Source organism: Coenobita brevimanus, chromosome 106 (assembly GCF_032717465.1).
Source record: "Coenobita brevimanus isolate Jiangsu-jjx chromosome 106, ASM3271746v2, whole genome shotgun sequence".
In the NCBI taxonomy this organism is placed as follows: domain Eukaryota; kingdom Metazoa; phylum Arthropoda; class Malacostraca; order Decapoda; family Coenobitidae; genus Coenobita; species Coenobita brevimanus.
In genome coordinates this window covers 570,639-591,155 of record NC_137059.1, presented here as the reverse complement: position 1 = coordinate 591,155, position 20,517 = coordinate 570,639, and the positions used below count along the sequence as shown (strand labels likewise).

The 20,517-nt window shown below is 42.3% G+C and overlaps 1 protein-coding gene across 1 annotated transcript; it reads right to left on the bottom strand.

Moving 5' to 3' along the window:
* Positions 1-144: 144 nt before the first annotated feature.
* On the bottom strand, positions 145-20,517 carry Pink1 (PTEN-induced putative kinase 1). The gene is made up of 12 exons (XM_080285488.1): positions 20,089-20,517; positions 18,396-18,480; positions 14,120-14,337; positions 8,498-8,696; positions 7,923-8,381; positions 7,491-7,656; positions 6,154-6,333; positions 5,792-5,914; positions 5,170-5,344; positions 4,543-4,800; positions 4,052-4,153; positions 145-3,079 (listed from the first exon to the last, which is right to left on the bottom strand). Exons 1-12 carry the CDS (start codon positions 20,227-20,229, stop codon positions 2,831-2,833), a joined length of 2,355 nt encoding a protein of 784 aa, XP_080141614.1. The 5' UTR covers positions 20,230-20,517; the 3' UTR covers positions 145-2,830.

The following is a 20,517-nucleotide window of genomic DNA, read 5'->3' as shown; positions in this document are numbered from 1 at the left end:
CTGTTGGCACTACATCATGCCTGGAACAATTCTCATGCGAGGATTGCCCACAACCTAGCCTCAGGAGTCCTGTGCTCCTGATGGGGTAACACTGGACTGGATGACGAAGGATACTATGGGTGTTAAAAAGGAAATAAAGTATTGCCTAAATTTATTCTCTGATGAATATATAGATATGCATAACTCTAATATAATCTACACAGGATCACAAAATAAGGCCGTTCCAGAATATTACCACTTAGCCTCACAGTAACAAAAAAGTTGGGTATGTATGATACTGTACAGGTCAGACCCTACATATCATGGCTTCCAATTCACCATCATCAAAGGACAATATTTTAATGAGGTGAATAGCTTTCGTAACCCCTTCATCCACATTAGCGTTATGCAGGCTATCTGATGTCTAAAACCACAGGGATTTTGGTTCAAATTTTGTCTTCAAAGAATTGTTTAGTGTATCCTTCATGTCCCTCATATCCTCCGGCTTCTCTGTTTCCTTCCTGTTGCATCCACCCCTACTCCCCTCCCTGTCTTTCTTTTCACTTTCCTCAGTCTCTTGTTCCTCCCTACGACTTCAGACTTATGACACATCCTGTGTGATACCTGCTATCTCAGGATGATTTTATTCAGCTCAGATGGCTTTTAATTTTGGGGTTTGATACAGCCAACATTAATCCACTTACTAGTCTTTTTAACTTAACCTGGCCAAGATTTTCATCTTTCTGCAGCTTACTTCTTGTAGCTCAGAGGCAGAAAAGACATTACTATAGCTGTGCATCTTTTCCATAGCAATTCTTCATAACTAGCATCATTTTCCAGTGTTAATCAAACATTACAACTCAGCACTCAAAATGGAGAGAAGGCAATTTTGTGCCAAGTTAGAATGAAAAGAGAATAACAGGTCCACCCTATGGTGACTAAATGAGTCTGTTACTGTAGTAAGGTGATTAAAATGAAAATAACTACCAGTGTGAAGGGTACTGAATCCACCTGAGGAATATCATGAAATACACATCTGTATATAACACAGGCAGAAACATAAAAGGTCTTAACAGAACCTGCAAATCAAGAGACGGAAACATCTCACAAATCAGCTACTTTGTATGGTATATTAATGTGTTGTCATTACTGCTTTACAAAAATAGGTCTTCTACACATATACATCCTATCTGACAATGATAAACTATACAGTAATACAGTATTTTAAGTATTTTCTCATATGATAAAAATCTTAATTTTGGTCCAAGGGAAGCAACCAGTACATTTCATTGGCATTGGTAGTGCTTGGATTATGTGAATGACAAAATATCCTGAAAAGAGGGTTTGAAATATTTAACTTCATATACTTTCACAATATATTCTGAGGTACTGTATCCTGAAATAATACTTAACATTGTCAGTACTATTGTAATATTAATATGAGTACTGTATTAGGACAACACAAACATCATTACTTCTATCTTAAGAAATATATGCCCTTCAAGTTTAAGGTTTTCATTTACCAAAACTAATCCAGTGTGGTTCATTTATAACACTCCTCTTCCATTCTGCTGGGTGATTTCTTGTGAGTTGCAGGGACGGCTCATTATCAATGTCTCTCCTGCATCATTTCTACGTTGCCTAGGCCCCACTGCCACCCCCACACCAGCAGCCTGAGCAGTCCCCACAACAGACTAGATATTACCAGAAGAGTGTCTGGTGGAAAGCTCATTACTGACCACCTTGTACATGCCAAGCTATTTCATGTTTGTGCTTCATGCAGTAACAAAAATAAAGCAAACAAACATATTCCTAAGACTAATACAGCTCCACTACAGTAGCACGATAATGAACTTCTACAATAACCCCTTCACTCTAATAATATATTTTTATCTGCAGCGATAGCCAACAGGTCAATAAGTGGCCAGCGTTCTTCTTCTTCTGGTGGATTTGTTAAAAGGATGCCTTTGAAGACATAAAAGTGGTTCCATAGAAGGTAATTTGACATGGAAAATCCATATCTGCCATCAACTGACACTTAAGGTGGCACCATCTAGTGACAACTTTAGTAAAAGTGCCTCACCACAGGTCCAAGCAATTCTATTCTTGTTACCTTTAAATGATTTTATTCAGCTTAGGAGAGATTTTGAACTGGAGAGATTAGGTACAGCCTTCATTAACCCTTTCAGAATAGGTCCTTACTCAAGTCACAAAATTGTATGTAGCAAGAATGTATTTATCTATGTATTTATAGCCAAACACTTTAACCCTACAGGGACTGGCCATAAAAGTGCCTCCATGCCACCCTGTCCTCCCATCAGGTTGTCTTCCCTCCTACTCACACCAATGACATTCTATACCTTGCCACTAGACAAAATACATCATTAGACTGAGGGGAAAAATACCTCGGTAACATAACATTCTAACCAATACTGCTGACGACTATTACAGGTTTGCGTCCTTGAAATTTATGTAATTCAACTTATCATTTACTGAGGCATCACAAGTTACGAGAAGCTTGTTCTTTCTATAGTTTGTCTACCTTAACTTGGCAGAGGTTTCCATAATTTCACAGCTTATTTCATGTGGCCCAATGGCAGAATATGGCATTGCTGCAGTTCTACAACCATCCACAGTACTTCTCTGTGATGTGCAATATATTCTAGTGTTCATCATTTGTTAGAGCTCAATGGCAGAAGACAATACTACAGCTCTATGTTCTCTCCATAGCAGATGGCTAGTACCATATTCTAGTGTTAATTTTGTATTCTAGCTCAACATTCAAGAAACAGAGATGGCAATATTAGGCCAAGATGAAATTGACAGAGTATAAGGATGGATGAGTTATTCCTTAAAAAGCTCTATTCCACCTGATGGCCTGAATAATATCTGAATAGTGAATTCTGCTCAGGAAAGTAGAGACCAGCTCATACTCCAGCTGTCCACCTCGACGGTCTCTGTTTCCACTCCCGACTCCCGCATCTCTCGCCTCTGGCCTCTTGGTCTTGCCCCCACTTGCTCTACTGTGTCCATCCTTTGTGCCTGAGAGCCTTGCCTCGCACAGGACTTTCGTGGTAAGACACAGGAGCCACTGCATAATCTGCAAACGTCACATGCATATACAGCATATTTAGTCTGACACAGGTCTGTAACCCTTTTCAACCCAGTTGGTGGCCACATGTAGTCAAGATTGGAGGGATGATTTGACTATACAGTAACCAAGGAGACTAATTCCTTCCTTAAAACTATGGCTCAATGAATTTTATATAACCATGACTTAGTATTCATTTAGGGGGAGTGGCTTGGTCCTATCAGATAAAAACAGACAGATTTTATAATAAACTGGGAGAACTCTGGACCTTACCTCACCCCATCCTTGGGTGGGAAAAGAGGTCTGGATGATAATGATGATAAACTATGGAGGCTTCTCTGCCAATGGCATGGATGTGAGCATGGTAAAACCATTCAATTTATGTATACATACATACATCATCTAATCCTGTGTTGCTCCAAGAGAAGCATAGAAGCCAGGGGCTAGGCAAGTTGGTCCTGACATTTAAGATGAGAGTGACCAGCCTCACTTATCCCTGAGCAGCATTACATGACCAATAACCCCAACCACCCCTTGGATATAAACCTACACAGGCTCAATCTGACTGGGCCACCCTGATTACCCGCTAAACCACCAGGTGCCATAATTTGGTTATGTGGTTGCCACCTAGCATAGTAAATGGTTTCCTGGTGTAAAGGAAATCATTTGGCTTGTCACTCAGTGTAGTCACCCATATTCAGCAGTAGGAGGAAACTTAATTTATACCTCATGATACCATTTTTTCCTCATAATTTTATCTCCACCCCTGCTGCATCTGAGTACTTTCTCCTACATGGCAGAGTTCTTTAGTGCTTGTATGGAGATCAAAGGCAGGTCTTTGTGCTGTGTGGTGATGTACTGTACAAGTCCCACTGCCCTCATACAATTTTAAAGTTGCCAGGTGATCTAGTGAGTTAAGGGGTTTCAACAAGATTTGGCCCATATAATTCAAGGAGTTGGGTATGGTACTGGTGGGCTTACCTCAGTGTGTGTGGGTAGGGTCAGAGCATGTCGACTGAGCCACTTGCTGGGTGCCCACAATATCAGTTGGCACAGTGTGGCTGCCACAGTCATACTTGGCCGCTGCAGAAACAAAAATTAGTTGTGCTGTACAATTCACTTTTAAAAATTATAAATTTACCATAATACTCTGCACCTCCTTATCCCAAATGAATGAAGAAATAATGTTATGAAGATATAAATGATGTTTATGATGTTACATTCCCTACCAATGTCTTTAGGAATATCTTACTCACCTACCCAATACCTTTCATCACATCTTCACAACCTTAAACAGTGTTTACCATGAAATATGCACCACATTCTTTAAATTATTAAAACAAACTTACAAGCAAATCTCCATGTCCCCCTGTTCTCCACCAGCTGGCTGCCCTCCCTCAAACTCACACCACCCTTTTTCATATACCTCCCCCCTCCCCTTCCACCCTCCTTCAATACCTAAAATAACCTACATTTCTTGGGTTTCGGCGCAGAAGATCGTGTATGAGACGTCTGACGGCTGGAGGTAATGTCTTGGGTAAACGAGGCAGCTGAGACTCTTTGTATGTGGCTGAATCCAGAGTCCTTGGTTTCTTTCTCAGTGCTTCCTGTTGGGTGCTACAGAAAGGGTTCTCTTGACCATAAATTTCAAAGGCCAGTGTGCCTGCTGCCCAAAGGTCTGAGTGTGTGAAGTTTACAGACCGTAGCAGGCCTGGTACTGCTGTTATTACCTGCCAAGATAAGTATGTTACCAGTTATACTCTTTTTACTCTAACCTTGTCTCACTTTCACAAGCTTCCCTGGGCACCCAATGTACTGCAATCTTTGTACAGCATGTTTTCATTATACAACTGGAACCTGTTTTTGAAAACCAGTTATATTATGGATTTAACACCGTAACAATCATAAAAGTGCGAAAAAAGATTGCATAACACGGGATATGGACATCACAGCAATCGTACTGAAAAAAGTAAAACGAAAAATATCCAAAACTTTTACTGATCATATAATGTAAGTAATTATGGTATACTGAGCAATCATATACAGTAATGAGGGTGAACTGTATATGTTTAAATCTTCTTCCCTTCACATCCACTAACCTCTGGAGCCATTAGCGCTGGGTTGCCCTGCCTGGGGTCGGCTTCACGTGAAGGGAATGGCACAGTGATGGTGGCAGAGTCTGAAGCAACACTACACCCAAAGTCTGTCACCACCAGCAGGGGATACTCCCAACCCTCACTCAGAGACAGTAGGATGTTGTCCGACTTGAGATCCCTGAAAGCAGTAACAAGACTGTATAGTGGACTTGTTTTCACCTGATGGAACTACACCACTCCCACAACTTAAATAAATACTGTCACGGTTGTGAGGTAGGAATGAGTCTCCTCGGCTATTGTACTAGTCAACTCAACCCTCCCATCTGACTACAACTGACCATCAACTGAACTGAAAAGGGTTATTGATCTTCCTCAGGTTAAAACAAATGCTCTATTATGCAGCAATATTTTACTAGACGGGCTGTACAAATACTGTAAGTTAAGGTTTTGAAGCATTTAACAATAATTTCAAATTGTCTGGGTTTCAGTGATGTGAGTTGTTCAAAAGGAGTAATTAAACAGATATGGTAATGCTGTTCACTGTGAAAATATGAGAAATACTGTATACAGTAATCTAAAGATGCAGAACTACAACAGTGACCAACAAACAAGTATCACATCATACCTGTGAGCCACATTATGACTATTAATGTGTAGCAGAGCCTCCAGTAGCTGAGTGAGTAGCAGCAGCGATGTGTGCTCGGATGGACGGTGCTGGTTTAGATACTCTCGCAGACTCATGTCGTACCTACAACACAGTGCAATATGAATTTGCAATTTTTCTTTATCAATGGAAGAAATAATTACCTCTGCTACAGTCAGTAACTAATGTACTAACATCATTAAATTATTCATTTCTTATACTGCACATTACTAAATTGTCTTCTCCTCTCTTCCCTCCTCCTCCCTACTTCCCTTCTTTCCCTCCCTCCTCCTCTCTCTCCTTCCTGCCCTATCCTCCCTCCACCTATCCCATCACTCACCCACCTGGTCATAACACAGAACAGACTCATGTTACGGCCATATCCATAGGGGTTAAGTCTGGAGGGTAAAGCATTCGGGTAGAGGTTCATTGAGTCTTCAAGCAGGGGTACTCGATCCACAAACACAAACGGCATCTCCACAATGTTCGGATGGGGAGGCAGGCGTGTCAGCTCCCCACATATCCTGTAAAAGCAAGTGAATGAAGTATTGCCCAATAATATAAAGTCCCCCACTAGATGATAACCATATATATGTACTGTGTATGCAATGTGGCTATGATATAAATATGCACATACTGTTTACACAATGAGTATGTAAAGACCGGGAACTTAGGAGTAGACGGCTGGCTGTTACGCACAACACACCGTCATGTTATGGGGAACAACTGTGTGAAGTTATATCAGAATATGTCCATGCACGTGGAAGTTACAAAGCAGACACAAATGTAGGTATGGTTGTTAAGTACGACAGCACCTGACCTTGTGTGATCTTGACCTTGGGAGTAGATGGCTGGTTGTTGCGCAAGAGACTCTGTCATGGTATGGGGAACAACTGTGTGAAGTTATACCAAAATCTGTCCACACATGTGAAAGTTACAGAGCAGACACGAAACTGTGGATGGACCGACAGACGTACTGATGTAACCAAATAAACCAATAGTCCTTGGCCTGTTTGATCAGTAGAGGACTAATAACAATTGGTATGAAATTCTATATTGGTGAAAGAAATGAAAGAAGAAGAAGAGTGTCTGAGAGAGTGAGAAGATAATATAGCGTGGAGGCATTTCTGTTACAGCCATCTCCTGTTCAGGTGTTACCAGGAATAAGCAAGGCACTGGAGATGATGGTGAAATTACTTAACTTCTTCAATGTAAAACTGTCTATACAAACCAAAATTAGCATGAAACTTTAATTTCTTTGGGATGATAATGCAATACATGGGGTGATGGGAGGTGAACTGTGATGTGGGGGTTTCATTGCAGTGAGTGCCTAATGAACTGTTTGTGTTATATTTTGTGCTGGAAGTAATGCAGACACATTCATTAGAATCCATGGAGGAGGAAGCATAAAATCAATCCTGCAATAAAAAATAAATACCAGGTAGCCTGTACCATTAGTTACTCCCTTGGCATTACCTATGGTGCTGTGGGACCAGTCAGTCTGCTGGTGTGGGAAAGGGTGTGGAAATAGAGTACATGAATAAATTAATAAAATGATACCTGACAGACACCAATATCGATGGCCGAGCAGTTCCCACAACACTTGAGAAATCGTTTGAAGTGGAAAGGAAGTGTTATATATGGACCACCCTATGAATACAAATTACTGCCTTATGAATACCTCTCCTGCCATGCAAGTTGCTCGTCATCCATCTGTACACATCTGGCTGGTGTAAGTTCCTTGTACATGGCCCTCAGTATAGCTGGGGCATTGGACTCCGCCTCATAGTTGAACATCATCTTAATCGCCAGAGGGTATTCCTGCAGGCTCCTGTCACTGCCACTGTCTGTAGGTGAAATATACAGGATGGACTGTAAACAGCACTCCACCAGAAACTCATCTGGTGCCATCTTATGAGCTATGGGGATGACTCAGAATGATAGTGAGAGTGTGGATATGGCAGTTGGAGTAGGAAATGAACAAATGATGCAGGACAGACATCAACAATGGTGATGACTATATCTAATCCCCCCAGTCTGAAAAGTCTCCCTTAAAATATATACAGATCTCTGAAGATGACAAGAGTAAAATGAAAAAGACATTCCAACCCACCATTTTCGTGTTTGGTATGGGACAGCGTTCTTGAAACTTCGTCCTGAGTCGAGTCGTTCGTGGAGTGATCTTTTCGTCTCCTATCCGACACCCTGAATGTCACTCTCCTCTGTTCCTCTTTTGATTCAGGAGATGTGCTTGAAGTGTCCGAGTCCCTGAGGTTACCCAGTCGCCTTGTGATGTCCTCCAGGCTGTGTGCTGCTGTGTGTAATGTCTGGGATATGTCTTCTAGCCCCTCTGATGTCTGTGCAATTGCCTCTAGGCTCTGTGCTGCAGCGAGGCCACTGGAGACCCCAGGCTGGTTGTCATCAGCAGATGTTAAGTCCCCTGGTTCCTCAGAAGCTAGGACAAAGAGTTCGTCGTCTTCCTCAAGTTCCTCAGCTACTGATGCCTCTTGCTCATCAGGGGACTTGGACCTCTGTCGCTTCAGGGGGGGTGAGTGTAGCCCATCTCCTGAATCTTAATAGAGAAACAAAAAGCTCATTAGCCACTTGGGTCCAATAATAAGATTCCAATAATATGTGTAGTAACAATGACACTTAATACTTATTCTCTCCTCATACAGAGCAACCCACCTGATGCCCATCTAGCAGCATACACAGCGGCATTACAACCCTTGCCAATGACTGGACCCAGCTTGAATTGAGACAGAGACAGGGTGTTGTCCTCTTCATTTTCCTGTAAGTCAAGTGATGTTGCCTGTTGCTGTTCACTCACTCTCTTCTCTTTCCAATACTCTGGGTTGTGTAGCCAGCCAGCCCGGGAAATTGCTTCCTGAAATGAAAAATATTTTCTAACTTGCCTCTTGTTGTTGTTGGATGTGAACTTGGTGGGCTACAGGCTGAAGTTATTACCCTGCTTCCTAGACTATACACACTTTATATGTATTCTTCATTAGGTGTAGAACAAGAAAAATTATAACTGATTTGTTTCATCACCATCATTCTTCTCTTCTCATTATTATTATTATTATTACTGACTGTATACTCCTTGTCAAAATCAGATCATGGTACAATAATGTAAGTTACTCCTGTTGACAAGCATGCATGACATCCTGATAAAAACACCCTGTCAGTGCCTAGTGTGTCATTTTACACAACACTGACGCTTATCATAACTCACAGTAACATCATCATCATCATCATCAAGGTTACAATGCTGGTGGGGGATAATTATTTTCACCCCCCCTCTCTCTCTCTCTCTTTCTCTCTCCCATGAACTCTTTCAGTCTTTTATTAACATTAATTTTTCTACAAGCATATCTCAACGGGTGAAACTTGCGATATGCATTTAATTACATCACCATACGTGGTGACACGTTAGTTACTACATATATACGTACCATACATATTAGCGATGCAATAGTTGCCATATGTACCTACATACATACGGTACCTACATCATCACATGCTACCACCACCATCATCATCATAACCCCCACCACCACACAGAATGGATCAGTAACTCTAAGAATAACTTAAGAGTGCGGTGATTCCTGCGACCCTGAACGCTGGCCACCAAAAAGTAAACATTTAGACTGTAATATGAACGTCTGGCTTCACTATACCCTTTTTTTCCTCTAACTAAATTGTCATCTGTCCATCTTGAATTCTGAGCTGTAACAGATGAACTCTAGGAAAGGAAGCTAGTCATGAAGAAGTGCTATGGAAAGGATGTAGAATCACAGTATTACTGACTAGGAGAGGAGGGGGAGAAGAGGAAGGGGAAACCAAGGATGAGATGGAGGGATGGAGTGGAGAGATATATGGGAGAGGATGGTGTGAGTTGGACAAAGGGCAGCCTAAATGGCAGAGGAAATGGCAGCGTGGAGTGAATTTGTTTGAGATCAACCATTACTGGATTAAGACATCTGGCAATGCAGAGGTGGACAGAAAAAAAAAATCTCTAAAAGTCAATGATAAAGAAACTACCCAATTGACTCTCCCCAATTTTATCTATCTATCTATCTATCTATTGCCATTTGGCTGCCCTGCTTCCATCTCACACACACCCCTCCCTTACATATCTCCACTCCATCCCTCTATCTCATCCTTGGGCTCCTCCCCATCGCTTCCTTCACCTCACTCATACATATCTCCACTCCATCCCTCTATCTCATCCTTGGTCTCTCCTTATCCCTTCCTTCACCTCACACATACACTTCAGGTCAGTCTCTCATTCTCCACAAGTCAACAAACATACACACTAAGGTTGCCATCCACAAGTCTGCCACACCACAAACTGCTTGAAAATACCTAAACTAGAGACAATGTTCACTAGAGCGCATACCTCTGACACGATGAGAGATTTAGACAAGGTGACTGAGTCCAGTCTCTTGAAAGCTGTGTAAAACTGTCTTAGGATTGTGTGTGTGTGTGTGTGTGTGTGTGTGTGTGTGTGTGTGTGTGTGTGTGTGTGTGTGTGTGTGTGTGTGAGAGAGAGAGAGAGAGAGAGAGAGAGAGAGAGAGAGAGTGAGGTAAAAACACATACAAAGACAAAACCACACACACACACACACTCTCTCTCTCACACACACACACACACACACACACACACACACACACACACACACACACACACTCGTTACCCTTCATCCTGTCCTAGTAACATTTTCAGATATTTCCTGGAATATCATTTTTGTTACTTGCTGTTCACTCTCGCTAGAAAGCTTGTACGTGAGTCATCTGTAATTACCTTAACCAGTGGAGTGTGTGTGTGTGTGTGTGTGTGTGTGTGTGTGTGTGTGTGTGTGTTGCCACCTGTGTGACTACAGATATTTTTAGCCCTGTTCTCACTAGCCAACTTGTCTCTACCTGATGCCATTAAACTATACCATTTCTTATATCTACAGTATATCTATCTACCAATCTATCTACTAAACCTATAATCCCAACATATTTCTATCTGCTACTGTACTTTAATTTTCCTTAACATACTCCCTCTATATCTACACTGTATCTATGGTTTATCTATCCACTGGTGCTGTAGGTCTATCTATTCATTATTTAATTGATCTCAAAATATCACTTTGTTCATCACCCTAGTCTATGTACCTATATGCTATCCGATCCTTATATTGTAAAGGGTTGAAATACACCCTTTACACCTCGTAGTGTTTAGCAATAGATAAATGGACAGAGAAAGTGATACATATATAGAGAGAGATACAGATAAAGACAGACGGAGAGATACATATTTAGACAGACAAATAGATAGGCAGGTAGGCGGACAGATAAACAGAAACAGGTACAAATAAATTAGATTAATAGCAAACGTGATAAAGCAACAGATAAACATAAAAGATATAGATAGACAGGTAAATAAGTAGCCAGATCAACAAATAAACAGAGAGACAGACAGACTAATAGATAAAAAGGAGAGAGTGACTGATAACGATAGGACGACAGCTGATAAGATTTCTTGATCTCGCTAGGCAAAGATAATGCCACCACCCTCGAACTCTTTAACAGATAACAGATGCATATTTCCTCTCTCTCTCTCTCTGATTATGTCAATGTATTCTTGGGGACGTCACCTACCTTTGCAGTGTCATGGAAACTCTCTCTCTCTCTCTCTTTCTCACACTCACTAGTTTTGTTCTTCATGGGCTTGATTATATTAAAACCTCACACACTGCTGCACAAAAACACTGCCAAGAGTGCACTGACAACGTGTGTGTGTGTGTGTGTGTGTGTGTGTGTGTGTGTGTGTGTGTGTGTGTGTGAGTGAGAGAGAGAGAGAGAGAGAGAGAGAGAGAGAGAGAGAGAGAGAGAGAGAGAGAGAGAGAGAGATAAGCATATCATTTGTTTACAAAAATAGTTACTGTGTTTATGTAAAGTTTTCCTGCTGTGTGTGTGTGTGTGTGTGTGTGTGTGTGTGTGTGTGTGTGTGTGTGTGTGTGTGTGTGTGTGTGTGTGTGTGTGTGTGTGTGTGTGTGTGTGTGTGTGTGTGTGTGTGTGTGTGTGTGTGCGTGCGTGTGTGTGTGTGTGTGTGTGTACGGGTTTTGGCAAGATCAATCCAGTTTACCGTAAGCACTGGCAGGTATCCCTGTAGGCTTAGAGGGAACAGAGAGAGAGAGAGAGAGAGAGAGAGAGAAAGAAAGAGAGAGAGAGAGAGAGAGAGAGAGAGAGAGAGAGAGAGAGAGAGAGCTATCTTATTTATTACTCTTCCCAGAAAATGGTGACTGTTATATCATATCTGGGTTCCTTTTCCTGCTATTCTCTCTCTCTCTCAAATGTGCTGTATGATTTACTGTGTGTGTGTGTGTGTGTGTGTGTGTGTGTGTGTGTGTGTGTGTGTGTGTGTGTGAGAGAGAGAGAGAGAGAGAGAGAGAGAGAGAGAGAGAGAGAGAGAGAGATGAAGGTCAAGGGAGGGACAAAAGAGATGACAAGGCAGAAAGATGTTTTATGCACAGCCAGTGAAATAAGTCTTCTTTGTTCATCCCTCCCATTTCTCTTTCTCTCTCTCTTGTTACGTACCTTCAGATGTAAACAATCTTGGGACAAAGTCAGAAGAGGGATGCTTCAGTCTAATTTTAAACCCTAAAGGAGGTAAAAAAAAAAAAAAATGCACATGACAAGGAGGGACAGTAGGAAGGAGGAACAGATGAGTAGATGGATGGACTGAGGGGGGTGGGGAGGGGAGGGGCTGGGTGGATGGATGGATGGTGGGAGGGAGGGAAGAGTGAAGGGAGGGTGGGAGGGAAGAGTGGAGGGAGGGTGAGAAGGAAGAGTGGAGGGAGGGAAGGAGGAAAGGAGAGGATTCCATGGAGGAAGGATGTACAGTACGCGGTAGCAGGAAGGCAAAAACAATGACTGTGTGTGGACGGGGGTGGGGTGGGGGGGGCAAGACACACACTGCTTACTGCACAGTTTCTTTGCAATACAGGGGGAAACATTGATTATCTGATCAAGTCACAGATATACAGGAGGAATGAGAATGGAAAAGAAAAGGCAGAATAATTTTTTTCTCTCTCTCTGGTTATTTTGCATGGTAGTCTCACAACACAAATAATGGAGATCCATCATCATCATCCAGACCCCTTTTCCCAATCTTTTATAAGGATGGGTTGAGGGAGGGTCCAATGAGCAAGAAAAAACAGAAAAAGACAAAGGGTAAAGCAGCCTAGGTATATGGATAGATAGATAGATATATTGCCAGACACTTTAATCCCATAAGGGGTGGCCACAAACAGATCCCCTCTATGTCACCCTGTCCAACGCTATTTCGCTCCCCTGCTCCCAGCTCACAACCCCTCTCTCATATACCTCTCCACTCCATCCCTCTCTGTCTCATCCTTGGCTTCCCCCTCCATCTCCCCCCCTCCTCCACCTCACTCACATACACTCTCCTCATCAGTCTCTCACTCTCCATCCTCTCCACACGGCCAAACAACCTCAATGTGTACGTATATAAGTGAATTACACACAAAACACTATGACACCATGGACAACAATAACTGCAAAATGCCCACTGACCCAACCCCACATTAATAGACTGCATTCTTTGGGTTGTCATATACTGCTTGCTTGTGACATATCCAACTCAGTATTAGCAACCATATTCACATTCGGATAATAATACAGGAGATTAATCATTCGGGGACATCACAAGCTGTATTGATTATTCAGGATATAATTCTACCTCTCCTGCAGTTTTTCTTTTTTTTTGAATAATCATCACTCACAAGCAGGAAACATTCAGCCGTAAGTACAAAATGCTAAAGTGCAAGCTGAGACTCTTATACTGTGACAAACCTTATTACAGCATAGTACTGTACACATTAGAGATACGATTTTCCTGACATTTTCCAGCAACTGTTGGAAAGTCATATGCAGCTTTTGGCACTTGGTAAAGCTTCCAGCCCAGATAAAACTTCATCATGCACCGTGGCCATCCTCCAGATGAGGAATTCCTTAACAGCAAGTATGGCATCATTTAACTGTGAGAGGATGGAGGATGGCAACTGGGTGTGGAGGGTCAGAGATGTAAATGCTGAAAACAGGCTGACCTAGAAAGACTTGGGGATGAGGTCACTGAGTGTGACCTCAGGGAAAAGGACCTGAACAGAAAAGCTGCAGGAGACTGGGCAGTGTGGAGAGCCACCATTAGGTGATCAATACCAACGCATACCAACACGTTGGAGCCTTTAAATACAAAACAAACAAACAAACTGACAATAACTACCCAGTACTCACCCTTATGTTGCAGCAAAGTGCCTCCAGTTCATCTTCTTTGGTAACCAGTCCCTGCTGTGATTCTGACACCAGTGTCACACCAACCAGGGCAAAAAATGGTGCACTCTCCCCAAACACCAGCCGTTTGGTGGCACGGCGTCTGGCTTCAGTCCAGAGGGGTGCGGATACTTTGCGGACAAACCCCTGGACCAGGCGCGTTACCACATTACTCTGGACGGCTGAAAACAATTTTTTTTTTTTTTTCATGGGCACTCAGTTTTGGTATGTTCAATGACTATTTCATTATGTACAAGTCAGTCTTGCTATCTGATTGACCGTTATGATCTTAACATTTTAGCACCTTTTTTTTTTTTCCTATACACAATCTCCACTTTATCTTAAACAATTGTTTTGATCCGCTATAAAGCCCTATTTTTTCAATATACCATTGCCAATTTTGGTTATGTGATCACTAAAATCCTTACCGTTCATTCGTTTTTCATTTTCGTTTTTGAAGGCCCCAACATGCTTACATGTGTCGGCCTTGGTCACCTAATGACAGCTTTCCATGCTGCTCGATCTCTGGCAGCTTCCCTGTTTAGTCCCTTAATCCTGAGGTCACACTCAATGGCCTCGTCCCATGTCTTTTTCGGTCTACCTCTCACTACCCTACCTCCAACATTAACACTTCTCATTTTCTGTACCCAAATATCATCCCCCATCCTCTCCACAGGCCCAGACCATCTCAATCTACCTCTCCTAATCACAACACCAATACACTCCAGTCCCATCCTACCTCTAAACTCTTCCATCATAAACCTAGCCCCCTCCCCCCAAGGCCTTGCACTCGAGGACACACTGCACATCCACCTAATCATTGCCATTTCTGTATGTCTGAGCCTGTGAATATCCTCTTCCTTTACTGCCTAGGTCTCACTACCAAACATGCTGCATACAAAGATCCCTTTGCATGAAGAGAGAGCCCTCTCAATGTCAAGAGAGGCAACAACTCCCTAAACTTTTTCCAACCACTTCTCACTCTGGCTACAGAGTTAGCTCCTGCCACACCTCCAGCATATAACATGTCTCCCAAATAACAAAGCTCTTCCACACACACACTCAAGAGACTCACCAGCAAGTTCAATCCTTTCACGCCTGCTAATATCCACATGCTCTCCCCAACACACCACACACATAAAATCAGCATTATCTTGCAGTCTACCTCTAATACCACTACATCTCTTATGCACCTACTTATCACAAACACTGCACAAGATGGAATTACTTCCCATGCCTGTGACAAATCACACATGACCACTCTCCCTCTTCTTTGACAGTATTGCTCCCAGCCCTAGATACCATCACTTTTGTTTTATCTGCATATACTTTTAAGCCCTTGTGCCCCATACCATCTCTCCACTTCCTAAATCTTTCCTCTGCTTCCCTTTCATTTCCTGAAACCAACATCAAATCATCAGCATACAACATCTCCCACGGGAGTCCATTTCTGAAGTCATGTGAGTGGGCTTCAAGTACCATCATAAACAACAAGGGGCACAAGACTGACTCCTGATGCACACCAACATTCACAGAAAACTCATCACTCAAATCTCCATTCACCCTTACCCGGGTGTGAGCACCCACATACATGGCCATAACGACCCTAACCAGCCACCCCTCAATCCCAAGCTTTCTCATTGCCCACCTCACCACCTCTCTAGGGACTCTGTCAAAGGCCTTCTCCAAATCATCAAAAACAAAGTAGTGTTCTCTTTTCTTTCCTGTATTTTTTCCTGAAGCTGTCAAACAATGAATATGGCATCAGTGGTCCCTTTGCCTGGCATAAACTCAAACTGCATCTCATCAATATTCACTCCATCTCTAATCATACTTTCTAGTACTCTCTCTATTACCTTCAATATCAGGTGTAAAAGCTTTACGCCTCTATAATTTCCTCTTTCTAGAGCATCACCCCTCCCCTTGTACACATTTACAATTACACTCCTCAGCCAATCATCTGGGAAAACACACTCGTATCGTATTTATCACGTCAGTGACTAACCTCACTCCTATATCTCCTGAGGCTTTCAACATTTTAGCAGTCAACCCAGAAACACCTGCTGCTTTCCCCACCTGCATCCTGCCATTCACAGTAGCCATGTCAATCAAAGGCCAAGGTCCAAACACTGGATCTGCTGGCTCCAAACCCTCCCTGTCCCAGTCAAACTCCTCATTCAACAACCAGCTGTAATGCTCTCTCCATGCATCTTTAATATCCCCACTGTTCACCACAACCCTTTCTTCATCATTCTACACACACTGCTCACCTATGATATCCCTATTCTCCCTTTTCATCTGATTTGTCAGATCATACTCTTCCCTTCCACATGATTTAGGTTATCAAATGAAAGTCTCGTAGACTAAGACTTCACCCTGTAAACCTCTTTTCTAGCCCTATGCTTGGCAGCCAAGTATTCCTCTTTATTACCACCCTTCTTCCATCCCTGGAAAAGCCTTCTTTTTCTCCTTAATTGCAGCTTCTACACCCTCATCCCAACACCAAGTCATTTTATGTCTTGGTGGGACTCTTGTCCATCCACATACTGAATCAGTAACTCTCAAGAGGTTGGTCTTGAGGGCTCTGTGCTGTGCATTAACACTTCCATCCACTTCTCCCTGTTCGGTCACCACTTTCCTCATCTCGCTATAGAAGGCATCCCTTACTGCTTGTTTTTTCAACTTCCATATTTTCATCCTAGGTACACAGGTCCTCTTTTTCATCACCCTCACCTTAAGCACCATGTCACATACCAATAACTTGTGTTGCTGCACACACTCCTCACTCCCTATAGCTTTAACATCCCTTACTAACCTCCTGTTGGCCCTCCTGACCAGGAAGTAGTCTATCTGGATGCTATTTCCCCCAGACTCATATGTAATCAACCTACTCTCTCTTTTCCTAAAATGTGTGTTGCAATCATGTTCACTGCCTCCCCAAACTCAAGTATCCTTTCACCTTCCTCATTCTTGTACCATATGCACATCCCCCATATACTCCTTCATATCCTTGGGCTGCTTCATCTACATGACCAATTAAATCCCCCCCTAATACTACAATCTCATCATCCCCAATACCACTTACTACATGTATTAAACCATCCCAAAATCTATCCTTCTCTATCTCATCCAAGCCTGCCTGTGGAGCATATGCTGATACCCCCACCAAACAAAATTTTCACAACTATAATCCCATCACTTAAAGTACTCTCATACCAGTGACATTCATGACATCTTCCAACCCTTTCTCCCCAAACCAACACACCCACACCCCCATATCCACCTATCCTACCCAGCCAAAACAACTTAGGCTATGGCAACAATCCCTCCCAGCAATATTCCTGGCTGATTCACCCCCAATACCTTACCTTCTACACATGATACGTCATTAGCTGAGTGCTTTTTCATGAACATAACCTATCTTCAATAAGTGACAGCTACAGTGCATCGTTATCTGATTTTTTTTCATGAACATAATCCATTCATATAGTAAGACTGACCTGCACTCTTGCTCCAAAAAATACCACTGTATCCTTTATGCAAGAAATTCTAATGGAAAAAGTGGCTGCCACTGCAACATGCCTGATGATTCTGCCCCATGATGGTAAGCCTGCTTTTATGAGGATGCACTGTCTTCTGTGCTTGTGACATTTCTCAATAGTTACTATAAAAAAATAATTCTGTTGATAAAGTTTTAATCTTTTTGAGACATTATGTGCTGTACCGATTAACTTAGACATCACTGGAGTCTTCCTGTGCAATACTTTTTGGAGCTATACTCTTTTTACTCTAACCTGGCATAAAATTGCCATCTTTCCATCTTCACTACTGAACTGAAACAATACAAAAATATGCTACTAGTCACAAAAGGGCTATGGATGAGGTTTGCGGCTGCAGCAAATCTAAAAACTGTAAGAATAACATAGTTCCAGAAAATTATCAGAAAAAAACTTTGAAACACATTCTATAAACTGGGAGTGCATAGCTGTAAGCATTCCTCTTATTTCTAACAGCAATTTATGGAACAACTGTAATTCTTTGATGTGATAAGCCTGCATCCCACATTAAAGAGTGCAATCAGCAATACTACAAAAATATCAGACCTGCTCTATCACCATCATATGCTTCAGAAATTACTGAAAAATATTAGTGCTTCTCCTGAGTTTTGTTAACCCAGTTTTAAAAATATTTCCGTTTTTTCTGTCCAATGACAAAACCAAAAGTGGTTGTTAAATCATACCTGGAACAACACTGGAACTAACACTTGGCCCGGCACCACCACCAGTCCTTTGCCGCACCCCCCCGCCTGGCTTCTCACTTCCACACTGTCAATACACAAATAAATCAATACATAAATCTGGTGAATTACAGTGAGGCTCAGATCATTACACAGTATCTATCTACCTATCTATTGCCTGACACCTTAATCCCACAAGGGGAGGCCATAGACATATCACCTCCGAGTCACCCTGACCTCTGCTAAGTCAAATACTGCACTGGGTAATTCAAATAACTGATACCCGGTACTGTTTCCAAATATCATTGTTATTTCTAGTGGCTCTGGTAATGTTTTGTTAGCTGTCAAGATATGACACTTCTCTTTTGGAAACTTTTATATTATTAGAAAAAGGTTAAAAATGCACAACCATAACCCATGTTAGTAGGTAAATGAAGTGATCAGAGTGCCAGGACAGCAGTAACAAAGGCCTCAGCACCTACACTGTGGTGAAAACTAAGGTAACTGCCTGTAGTTTCACCACTGGTCAATGATACAGCCATGTGTCCTTTACAATGAGGAGAGGAAAGCTCTATTTGTTTAATCTGCTTTTCATCCTTTTAACTGTTACTTGGCCTAAAACTCATGTTCTGTATTCGTTCAATTTTTACATTCTTTTCTATTGGAAGTGACAGTTAACAGGAGGGGCTTTCCTCCCCATGTTTATCAATACATGTACCTATTGTAATCTCAAACCACTTTGCAGAGGAAATGCCATAAAGAATTAATTTATATTGATGAATACTGTTTACTGGAAGCAAAAAATTACCAGTATATTCCAAGAGTGGGTTTGCAAGATGAAACCAAATAACCTAGCCTAAAAAAGGGCAAAGTAAGGCTGTCTTCTTTCATGGTTGACAAAATGCAATACAAAAAGAAAAGCAGTTTGTGCCTTTTCACTACTTATACTTTGTTTGTGTAATCACTATATAGACCTGTTCACCTATACCAAATGAATACTTGCTAAGCTTGTCACCATGTGTGTGTTACACCTTATTTTACCGGTATTTATGCTCAGTTGACCCTTGTGCGGTGTGATGCGGTGAGGATCTGTCCGTTCTCCCCTTTGGGGCTAAGATGCGAATGAATGTGTTTGAATGGATGAGTAAATGGAGAGTGAGTCGTCCTGTCTCGGCTACCTCCCTTTCCTTGGGGGAAGCAGCCTAGGTATATAGATAGATAGATAGATTTGTTTTACCACACAGGCACAGGTCTTCCAAATTTCCTATTCAAATAGGTCTTTCATGGGTTGATTAGGGTAAAAGTTTTGGTTTATTAGGAACTGGGTCTTCAAACATCAGGTGTAGTGGCAATCCCAGGCACTTAAAATCATGTATGGTCTGGGGGGAAAACCTCCAGTTAAGTTGGGTTGGCAGGATCGTCAGTAAACAAGTTGCCAAACGGGTACAGGCAGCTTCCTTACATACCAAAAAAACAGGGAAATTAGTTTGTTTTACACAATATACATTTTGTTGCCAAAAATCAACAAGCAGTTATGTGTTGCATATCGTACTAGAGTGACTTTCCTTAAGAATATGAGAATGTTAGACTGGTGGTACTGATGCACCAGTGTGGTAGTTTCATCCTTATTTTCTTGTAATCGTACCTATCTCAGGAAGTTGTAATGATGCACAGAGAGGCTAATTTATTACTTTACCTTGCTCAGCTTGTGATTGGCGTGGTGCTGGGGGCGTGTGTGTGTCTGCTGTGCTAGTGACGCCTGCCGCTGCTGCACCTGCTGCAGTGCTCGCCGCCCGTGCTGCACCGCGCTCTCTACCACCGCCCTCAGACTCCACATTTCCTCCGCCTCCGCCCGCGCCGCCGCCCACAGACGGGCTCGGGGGGCAACCAAGTACACCTGAAGCCCCAGCTCTGGTAGTTACTAGGCCGACTCGCAAGTCACGGCACCTCCACAGTCACACCCATTGCAACTCACTATTGTGTCGTCTCTTCCAATATGCAGGGATTATATAAACTGTTCTCCTTCAAAATCACTGTTACCGTACACTTTCACACCTTATCACACCCAAAATGTTCAAGTTTTTTAGTCGGCCAATATCGCAATGTTCTTTCCCTTTCGACCTTC